Source organism: Necator americanus, chromosome V (assembly GCF_031761385.1).
Source record: "Necator americanus strain Aroian chromosome V, whole genome shotgun sequence".
Lineage (NCBI taxonomy): Eukaryota > Metazoa > Nematoda > Chromadorea > Rhabditida > Ancylostomatidae > Necator > Necator americanus.
This window is the reverse complement of record NC_087375.1, coordinates 29890695-29901870: the sequence shown is the minus strand read 5'-3', so window position 1 is coordinate 29901870 and position 11176 is coordinate 29890695. Positions and strand designations below refer to the sequence as shown.

General features: G+C 41.9%; 2 protein-coding genes across 2 annotated transcripts; one reads left to right on the top strand and one right to left on the bottom strand.

Annotated features, from left to right (window-relative positions):
* Positions 1-264: 264 nt before the first annotated feature.
* Positions 265-654, bottom strand: RB195_015647 (uncharacterized protein; the record flags this gene model as incomplete). Its single annotated transcript, XM_064206455.1, has 1 exon — positions 265-654. One exon carries the CDS (start codon positions 652-654, stop codon positions 265-267), a length of 390 nt encoding a protein of 129 aa, XP_064062336.1.
* Positions 655-3525: 2871 nt separating this feature from the next.
* RB195_015646 (uncharacterized protein) lies at positions 3526-4346 on the top strand (the record flags this gene model as incomplete). The annotated part of the gene is made up of 4 exons (XM_013443960.2): positions 3526-3716; positions 3773-3836; positions 3916-3993; positions 4200-4346. The coding sequence occupies 4 exons, from the start codon at positions 3526-3528 to the stop codon at positions 4344-4346; spliced, it is 480 nt and encodes a 159-aa protein (XP_013299414.2).
* Between the last annotated feature and the right edge of the window lie 6830 nt (positions 4347-11176).

Here is an 11176-nt window from a genome sequence, read left to right as displayed (position 1 = left end):
TAATGCTTCCATTTGTCCAGATCACGTGCCAAAGTAGCCCAGCGGTTGCTTCTTTTGTGTGGGACCCGAAGAGCATCATAATTTTCTTTGAAGGACTTCGTGAAGAAATCTGACCATAGGATCGGCGGTCCTCCTGTAGCGCGCTTAATATCGCGGGGAACCCAGTCGCTCACGGCTCTGGTCCGACGGTTGTCGTTAAAGCGCATCACGTGTGCGGCCCACCTTATTTTACTTTCCTTGGCAAACGCGGCGGCGTCTCTAATCTTAAATCGCTGACGTAGGAGAGAACTTCAAATCTCGTCCCTCACTTGCGGATACTCCTAGCATCACTCTCTCAATTGCGCGTTCAATGACGTTCACCGCGTTTTCTTCCTGCTTGCGAAATGCCCAGCTTCCCGAAGCATAGGTCAAAGCAGGAAGTACGGTGTTGCTGAAGAGGTGAGCACGGAACCGAGTGCTTCTGACCTTCTTCACTACGTCCTCAATGCTCTTATACGCTCTCCAGGCCGCTCTTCTCCTTCTGCCCAGCTCAAGGGTCAGGTCGTTCATCATGTTCAGTTCCCGACACAGATAAACGTAGCTGGCGCATTCGGATATGTTCGTTCCGTTGAGCGCGAATGGGGCATCCGAGACCCATCCGTTCCGCATGAACATCTTCTTTTGCAGATTCAGCTGAAGATCGATGCATCCACATGTTTCGTCGAATTCGTCGAATTAGGTCGTCGAATTTGGCTGATGCTAGGTGTTATCAGTACGATGTCATCAGCAAAGCGCAAATGGTGTAGCTGCCGACCATCAGCCTTCACTCCCATGTCGTCCCATTCCAACTTTCGCATTGCCTTCGTTGGTGGCTGTAAGCATTTTGGGTGATATTGTATTCTTCAAGTCGATGAAGGTGAGACAGAGCGGCATCTTGTACTCTCGTGATACCTCGATGAGTTCCGAAAGAGTGTGAATGTGGTCAATAGTGCTGAATCTTTTTCCTGAATTATTACGATATGAAATTGATATGAAACCCAAAGACAAGAAGTAAATTGAAGAAAAAAGAACCCAAAATAACAAAATCCAAATTCAAAAAATAACAAAATCCTTTAAGAAATGTTTTTCAGCACAACAGTTTTTTCACTTACAAATGTATAGAAACAAGTAGATCGACCTGTAGTGGTCTACAGTAAGACGTAGGTGACGTGAACAGCACGAAATTGAACACAATGTGTCTATTATTTTTTTTTCTCATAAAACTGGAAAAACAGAGCATTAAACATTTGTTCTTCTGAGGTGAGCGAACGCACTAGTGAGGGGAAGAGGGAGCGAAAGAATTGAGTAAAATGGTAGCGCTCGTTGTAGTCCAGCCGACGAAGGAAACCTACACTTCAACTGTGCCCCTTGGGGTCAATTAAAAAGGAAATTATTTGAATCGAATGAACTAGACGGGGTGAAGGCTAGACAATGGGAATGACACCTTCTGCTATCTTCATTAAGGCCTAATCCTACGTCTACAAGCGGGGGACTATATGCTCCCGGCGGCCCTATTCACCATAAACAGTTACATACATGGGTGGCTACGAATACAACATACATTCTCTGAGAACAGAGGCGAAGTAAATGCCTTGAGTAAAAGAACAGAATAGGTTCAGCAGTTTCTTTGGAGGTTTTTTCGGAGGACTACTACTGATACCTTAACAAAGTGTTTCTATAAATCGTTCCTAAAATATTCCTCCTAGTCCATATCCTTGACATCAAAAAGTTTAACAGAATGATCTATCTTGTCGAAAGACAGCATTGCACATTTTATTTTTCCTCTTAGCCTTCGATTATTGATTTTTGAATGAAGTTTCCCTTTGATAAATCCATGTTTTGTTATCTCAACTCCCTTCGACCAATCCCGTCTATTAACCACCTCCCTTATGACAGCCACAGCTGTCGACAAAGATATTTTTGAATCGAAAAGACGTAATTCATTCGGGATTTTTCACGGTTATCTGTTCTTGCCCGCATTTCTGCGCCCACGAACTAATGGGGAGGGAATGGTGATTCTCACGAGATCTCAACGCGTCTGATCCTTTTTTTGCAGACGGCGCAAGAGAGCAGAAAGAAGAAAAAAGAAAGCAGTTGTTTTTCACAGACACAAGTCCTTACCATCACTGAAAGAGATACAAAAATGATAGTAATTATATTGGAGTATAGTAAAGAATTCAGTCCTGATCATGATGAACTCCGATCAGTTATGAGACCTCGGCAAGTAATCCTCTTCACCGACATGATGATATTTCAGGTTTCGGAGAAGTGAACGTCCAAGGTGACCTCTCCGTCCTTGTTCAGATGGTCAGGAGACAAGCGGAAAGAGAGATTGAAGCAGAAATTCTGTATGACCTTCTGCATCCTCCTCCTCGATGTTCCTCGTTGCCCAATCTGCGTTACTGATGACGGTCTTTTTGTTTAGTGATTGACGGAGTTCCGAAGAGCGTAACGCACGTCGTAACAGGCCTGCCCGGCTTCTTCTAAACCCATATAATTTCAGTTGCACGCTCTTTATAGGATCGATGAGGTGTCAAAAACCGCTTAACTACTGTACTGCTGTACACCTCTATGTGCTTAAAATTCCATTTTAAAAATATTTCTGATTATCATAAGGTGAACCATAGTTGTGGCAACAACCCTAACCCTATCTAATCGAAAAATTCCAGCACATTCAATTTTGTAATGTGGTGCTTTTTTCATTAATGTTTTCATTAATGTTTTGTATTCAAATTTTTTCAATAATGATTATGACACGTAACGTCATTTGGATGGATCTAGTTCCAAAAATAGTCATTTTCCATCTGTCAGTTTATGTTGCAGAATTCCAGGGCAATTGTTCCATCGTGTTTTTTTTTTCGTTTGTGATAAATAACACCTCGAAATGCACTTTGCAATTGCACAAGTCACGGATGTAGCTGATGTAACGCTACATGTGGAGACCAAGAGAATAGTTTTTTTGCCGATAAGAGGGGAGTATAAAGCGCAGACCTTCCACACTTCACGAAATAAAACGTCTAAACAGCGTCGGTGTGTCGGTAGCCCGTCATTTGGCTGCTCTTCCACCTCACCTTCCTCTTCTCTTTTCCCACTACTTCCAACATTTGGTAATGCCTAAAGTTTGAGATGTGCTGTTGTCGGACATAACTATATAGGAAAAATCTACTGAGTCAATTTCGGGAACATAGCCAGAGAAGCACAATTTTACTGGATAAAAAGCTTCTCTCACATCATCGACCCATCAAATCGTTTTCGCAAGAAAATATTCGGTATTCCTCTTCTTCCCCGTTGTGGTTACACCCATACTGCTTCAACAATTCAAATATGGGGTTCAGCAGACGTAAGGACTCCTTAGTCTTCAACAGTGTTCTGAATTGAGCAAAACCATGCGCCTCTCTCCGGTTCTTGTACAACATTATGGATTCGCTGGAAAACTGCGTTCTTTCTCAAACGGGAACGTCGAATGTTAGCGCGTAAGACTACACAATTAATTTTATTGTTTTTAGAATGGTTTCGCCAGCCGACGTAAAAAAGCACACTGTTGCATCATTGGGAGTAGTTCCGGTTGGGAAAACACCGGATAAGATTCAGAATGGCATAGACTTCTACAAGTATTTCTTCACAAATCATCCGGAAGCTCGCAAATACTTCAAAGGTGCTGAGAACTTCACTGCTGATGATGTTCAGAAAAGCGAAAGGTACTGAAATTTGGAACTTTTTTTTGGCAGAATTTGGCTATTTTTTTCCACTACAGATTTGAAAAACAAGGCAACGCTCTGCTCCTGTCTGTGCATATTCTGGCTAACACCTACGATAATGTTAGTGTTTTTCTACGTACCAAAACTACCACAGCTCAGAAGAATATCACTAAATTACGAGAGAATTTCTGAGTTACAGGAGGAGGTGTTCCGTGCATACTGCCGCGATCATACTAACAGACACGCAGCGAAAGGAATCGACCCTCATTATTGGAAGGTTACTTTAATGCTTTATCTATTATGTCTCAAGTTAAATAAGTAATTAGCTGGATACATCGGAAGATTCAAGGTGAAGTCTCATCAGTTACTAGGTAACTTAGTTACTAAATCTTCTTTGCCAGCAGACGTTTGTATGTAGCATCGTTCAAGCTCATATATTTGGCTGTATGCTCAGGTTCAGAAGAATTCGATAGAATTTTGCAGAGTTTCTGGGGTATCTGGATGGGATTCCTAGAGAGCAAAGGTGCAACTCTGTCTGGAGACCAGAAGGCAGCTTGGGAAACCCTTGGCACAATGTTCAACGAGGAATGCCAGTCGCATCTGTCGAAGCTCGGACTGCCTCATGCATAAGGGTGCTGCGTTCACCGAGCTTTATTTATAAACCTTATGTGGGATACTATTTCTGGTTTCTTTTAATATTTAAATACGTTATTTTTTGTATGTACTTGATAGTTGTGATCCCCATGATAACTAAATAAATAGAGTAATGATATCACATACTTCATACTGGATTTACGTCATTGATGGGAATCCACTCTTCATAATGATGTTTGTTAAAGAACAACAACAAGGATTCCCTTTTAGCTGAAATGATCAAATGAGCAATGATTTACTTCGAATCAACGCTATTTTATAGAGTTCAGACGTTTTCAATGAATCAAAAACACTGAGGCATTTCTGGAAAGACAAATGAAAATGCAGTGAGCTTGAAGCTGAAATATGATTGGCATTATTTCGCCGCATACGTGCTCCGAAAGCGCTGAAAAATCTTCGTATGGAACTGTTGGGTGGTCCTCAAGGTGATGGAGTAGCAGTAACTGGGTGATCTCATAATCATGCTGCACTTAGATTTCCTTAGATCCTCATGTCGTTCTCGCTAATGTCAGCCTCAATAGAAAGACTAAAATGGTCCGGAAACGTAACGTGGTGAAACGGACCTTTCATCGTCTAACGAACTCTAATTGCGTGTCCACAGTCTTCACCTTGTTCACATGTTCAGCTTCATTTGTGTGATAGATGAGCAAAGCAGGCGAAATTGTTTAGATTTTCATCTCACCGTAAAGAAACAGGTGCCTACTTTTGTTGGTGTCCCTGAAGCTCGACAGAGGCAAGACGTGCATGAGAATCCAGACCTATGTACTCTAAGACCGGAAAAGTTAAGTCAGAATTTCTCCGAAGTGCTCAGTCCTCGGTCATCCAGGAATATTGAGCGAAAAGACATCCACAGAACGCATCGAACATTGATGCTTTAAAAGGGTGTCACAACGTCCACGGTACTCAGCCACAATAGACAACAACACAATCAAATACAGACGTTTATTGGAACTATGATCAAGAAATGAAGGGATACAGTGAAGCGAACCAAGAAAAAAAACCACTGTTACTTTCTACTACATAAATAAATAAACATAAATGCTTTAATTTCTCGCACAGGCAGACTTTGCCAAAATGTTTCGTTCATTGTGTTTAACTGTATCAAATTCGACAAATTCCCGTGAATAGAAGCCAACTTCGCTGAAAATGATTAGCATGGAGAAATGTTCCTCTATAAGCTGTTGGCACTTATCCCGATCTCTCCGTGTGGAATGCGGGATCAAGAAAATGTTTCCTACATTGTGGGTTCCGTGATCCTATTCTTTTTGTTTGGCACCACCTGACGTTTGATGGATTAAGGGATCGTTCTTTGAGTACTTTTGCAGCTCGTGATACAGTTTTTCGTTGAATGAGGTCCGTTCAATTTTATGTGTAGTTTTATGTGTTGTCCTGGCTAGTCACGCGATCTCCTTCTCCAGTGATCTCTAAGGTTTCAGAAGTACATGATTTCAGGTTGTATTTTTATATAATTATCCTACTTTGTCATTTTATTTTCACATTTTCAATTTTCATTGGTAGTGGTTGCCAGCTCCAAGATGGGTGGTGGTGTGTGGTTATGATTTTCAAATATCTTTATGAAAACCCAAAATGCAAAAAAAAACGAATTTAAAAAAAACAAACTCATGCCAACGTATTCATCTCAGAAATCAGACCTCACTAGCAATATGGCATCTGCTTGCTCGACGATACAACTTTCTGCAGCTATAGGCTAGAGAACGTGCACCCCGTGCATATTTATTTCACTAGGAAGGGATAATAATCTAGAAATAATCTGAATAATGATTGCGCTTGGTGCCCAACGATTTTAAATGTAGATTATGATCTAAACAGAAATTCCCCATTTCCTCTTACTGCTTCATAGATTTTTGCCTCTCCAAAGGTGCCACCCGAAACTTCATGACCTCAGTAACACAAAACAATAGTTCCAAATACTCCTTACCCATATTTCATCTCCCTGAATCTGATTCAATGATTTAATGTCAAAATTGGGCTTATTGTGCCCTGGTCCGTTCCAAGGAGGAGCACCAAGCGTCGGTTGGCAGGATTCGGGCCGACTGCTTGATTCGCGCTTGACTGGCAACCTCATGGCGGCCTATCTTCTCCGAACACTGCGGGCCTAGAATCCCGTCCCCCTACTTCGATTCCCCTCCAGAGGCCTCGAGGCTGCCTCCCTGGTCCCAAGCTCGAACCTTTATGGTACACTGATTAAGTGCTGCACTGTGGTATGACGTGCGGTATGTGGATGACAAATGTTGTTTATATTATGACATCAATGTACAGCAATAGCAACACATACACGACATAATAGATGGATCGATCGGAGCCTGTCTGATGGTTACGTGGTAGTGGTTGTCAGCTCCAAGATGGGTGGTGGTGTATGGTTATGATTCCGTGGCAGCCAGCCGACTTATTGCGGTCGTAGATGGTTATAGATGGCTATAGGTGGCGAGTGGCGAACGATAGAATACGACGAAATACGAGAACTCACTCCACAAAAGGGAAGAAATGAAAATTGACAACGAAGTGCTTGGAGCAAGCCCTTATACTGCGGCCGGTGCAGGGACACTATCGCAATACGTTGCCACTGGCAAGGTTTCCCGCCTGCTGTCTGAGAAAATGGTGCTTCCTGGCTGGAAAAGTCGTAACGGGCACCACAAGATCTCATGACATTTCATTCCCCATTCAATCTAGAGTTTCAAAGCGTTCTTCTTCTCACTGCTTCTGTAGTTATGAGAGATTGCTAGTTGTTCGTTTGTTTCTTCATATATCGTTGTCTCTTTGTTAAATTCTGTTTTTCGCTGAATTAATCCTATTCCAAATACTGAAAAATGTAGCGGTTTCATTTGGATAATCTTATGTAGTATGTTCTATTCTGTCATTTCGAAGAGAACAAAAGATTGTTAAATGCACGGCTCCGGAATTTTTTTTAGCTGTGATTTTTTTCTTGAAGTAGATAACCTTTGGAGGGGAGTTTGAAAGTTTCATTGCTAGAACGTAGGACATGCTTCAGAAATCCGGGAACGAGTCCTAATCTCCGTCACGGTTTAAAGAACGGTAGAACTTCATACTCCCATAGGAACAACACAAGAGTAAAGGCGTTTTATCGGGAAATTCTAAAAAAAAAATCAGTTCTTATTCTTTTCTTGCCTTTTCGGAATCCTATAGTTGTTCAGAGTTGCTCCTCTGTTTTCAAAAAGATGGCACAGTGCTACTGAAGTCTTTGCTATCCGAAGTTGTAGGTAGTGCTTCGAAATTTTGATGAAATGTCTGACAACGTTGATAAAATAAAATAATAAAATAATTTTTAAGTACATTAAACTTAAGCATGAAGATATTACATCTGAATCTACTGCCTACTAATAGAAAAAGATCAGGAGACCATCAAAAAGTACCACTTTCCAGGTGCATAAAGCAACTTTTTTTGCCTCCTGCCGTGTTGTTGACTTGAAAAACCAGTCGGAGCAACTCATAAAACCGCTCATAAAATTTAACGCACTATATGCGACGGAAAAATCCGTAACAGACATGCTGCAGTGCTCACAGAAGAATCCCCCATATCCATTAAAGAGAGCAGTGTTGCTTCACCAAAACGTTCTTATGGATCGATGATGCAGTCCGTAGTGTAAGGATTATTCTCCTGATCACTTGCTCCGTATTGAGAGATTTGGATCAGTACTAACCGATTATAGAGAGACATTTTTTCCATGCTAATTATTTTAAAATCAACTGGTTTCTGATCACAGGGAATTTGTCCAGTCCGACACCGTTCGACACAATGAACGAAAATTTCGAAAAACTCTGCAAGTGCGAAAAATTAACGCAATGTACAAAATTATTACAAATTAATTCATATGATAGAACATAACTATGACTTCTTTCTTCGCTTTACAGTATTCCAATATCTTTTCCCTATATTTCCAACAAATGTCCATAGCTGCCTGTGCTTAACGGCATGTCCCCACTTCTGCTCAATGCTAGCGCACGTTCTATTCGGGATCATTATCCAATGCATCCTCTGGATGTTCTTTCGTTCGATATCCGCAAATAATTAAGAACTGGGCGCGTTGGAGAACTTCTGGCTCACTAAATTTTTTCACATACCTATGATAAGTTTGGATTCTCATGCGGGTCTTCCCTCGGTCGGGCTTCCAGAGCATCAACAGAAGAAAGCGCTTATTTCTTCACGGTGACATTGAAACCTAAACCATTTTTTAAAGTTTGCTCTGCTGTCACAGAAATGAAACCTCACAAAGTTGAACAAGGTGGAGAGGGTGGATACGTAATTAGAGTTCATTGGACGATGAAATGGCCGCTCCACCACGTTACGTTTCCGGGCCATTTCATGAAGACGTAGGCATCTAAGTCTAACGTTCAAGGCTCAACAAGTGAGCTAAAGAGTACATGGAATAACTGCTGGAGGGTCATTTCGAAACGCGTGCAGACCGTCCAGCGAAATGGGACGAAGATCACCGAATTCAGAGGTACGGATGTGACAGCTGCTAACCGTAAATAATTTAACGAAAGAAAAATAGGGCAAGATCTCAACCACCAGGAACTGCGGTCTAAGAGGTGCCCTAGGAGCAAAAAAAAAGTATAAAATTAGTAGTAAAAGACTCTGATGGTACGGGGAAAGGCATAAATCTAAGAACAAAGTCTAACATTCGTACTTTCGTTTGTCGTTGCAAAAACCCTCCAACACTGGGTGAGACCATTGGCACAACCAGACGAGATCAATAGCTGTTTCAAATAAATCCGCTGTGTCAACGCGGATGAAAAACAAAAGGGTTTGATTCGTAAAAAGGTGGTGATTTTATATCATCATCACAAGCGAAGTTTCCCCATTTCACATCATTACAACCGACATGAATAGAGCGGGTACGACAAGGTGACCCAATCTCATACAAAGTACAAAGTTCACGGGAATCGAAGGTGACGTTGTGGGATCTTCGTTAACGATACCTCTTCCCTGCACTATCCAGCTTTTGGGAAGATACTACATACAATGGAGAACATCGACGACGAATACGATAAGTTCGAGAAACAATTTCGCATTTTCGATTTCAATTTCGCTTTCGTAAAAGAAAATCAAGAGCTTTAAAACCAAACCCAAGAAGCTTCAAAATGCACAAGATGCCAATCACACCTAAGCTTCAAAACGGAAAAGATCCCTTTTTCCGGTACCTCTCGATTTAACAACTCACTGTGGAGCCGCACTAGCTGCGAGAAACCCGAACTCATTTCCGAACTCGCAAGCCTTTGGATAGATACGATTAATGGAGATCTCAGAGATCGAACGGTATGTTGCAGTACTGGCTCAAGCAACATAGTTGGACAAGAGCAATTGCCACTCCCGTCCTACATCACCAATCATAGAACAAATACGGCTACTATTAGTGAGCCCGATGGAACAACTGCAGCTTCGAAAAGAAGGTTGGAGCAGTTTGAGGTGAAATGGACGTTTCATTCTAGAGGTCTTCCGTTCCAAGGTCTGACAGAAGTTTGAACTTCTGAAAAATATACTACCACTTCTTAGCAACCCAGTAGCAGAGCTCTAGAGCTCTTAATTTGTAGTCTGTAGGGATGCAAGGTTAATAAGCGATGGAAAACCAGCAAGAGCGTGCTTCTGAACAAGGAGAATCTACATGCAATTATCGCCCCACATCCACGTTGTCTTGATCTGCAGGCTCCTCGAAAGAGTGATCTCCATGCCGCAGATGAGCCAGTTTTGATAGCAAGGAGCATCAAGCAGATTCACAAAATGCAACGAGTTAGATGAAGCAAAAGGTGGATCTGAAGCTGAGTCTGGTAAAGCGATTTTTATGAGAAATGCAGATATGTGTGAAGGTCGAGAAGTAAATTTGATGAACGACCTAACTACCCAGTCAGGAAGAAACGTGCAGCTTGGAGACCGTACAAGAGCAATGAGAGGGCAGGGAAAAGAGCAAGAACATTTGGCTTCGTGTTCACCTCTTTAAATCCATCACCCCACGAATCTGAGGTGGTGCGGATTTCAGAGGAGAAGGGGTGATTCCGTCCATTTCTTCCTAATTGCCGTACAAAACGGCTCGAAAGATGCGGCGCCGCACTGGGCTGGCGCACTCCAATCGAATTCCTTGTAGAAAATAGTACGCCGGAACGCTCGAAGCCGTATCTTCCGGGCCGTTTTCTACGGCAATTAGGAAGAAGTGAGCGGAATCACCCTCCTCCTCATAATCCACAACCCCGTATACGGATACTCCACCGGAAATCTGTACCACTTCAAATTTGTGGGGTGATGCCTTTAACAACAACCCACTTCTTGCTTCGAAGTATACTTCAAATACTTAGGCATTTCAGAATCAGAAAAAAAGTGCGGTCGACCCCACTTGGGGCTCAATCAGTGTATTCCAGGTGTATATTGATTCAGTAGGTAAAAGACTTCAGTTCTATTCTGCCTCAGTCCCCGATCGAATCGCTGCCAAACAAGATCAATAGCAACCATTCTGTTGAAATGTACCCGTTATTGTTATTAGATCGAATTAGTTATTTTATCTCCTCGCTGGCATTTAAAACGCCAAAAAAAGCGAAACGGACAAAATTTGCTCTGGTGTTTGTGATTGATTGGAAACGCATAAAAGTTTGTGGAATGAGTGGAATGACATTCATTTCGAGTGAATCCTGTCGCATTTGTTGATTTCAACTACCTTGCTTTTCTCTCTCATAAAACATCGATCTGAATAGTGGAGGTCATTCATTAACATAAACATCAACAACATAGACGGAAAGTGGCATTTGCGAACTGCTACTATATTTATTTATTCGTCATA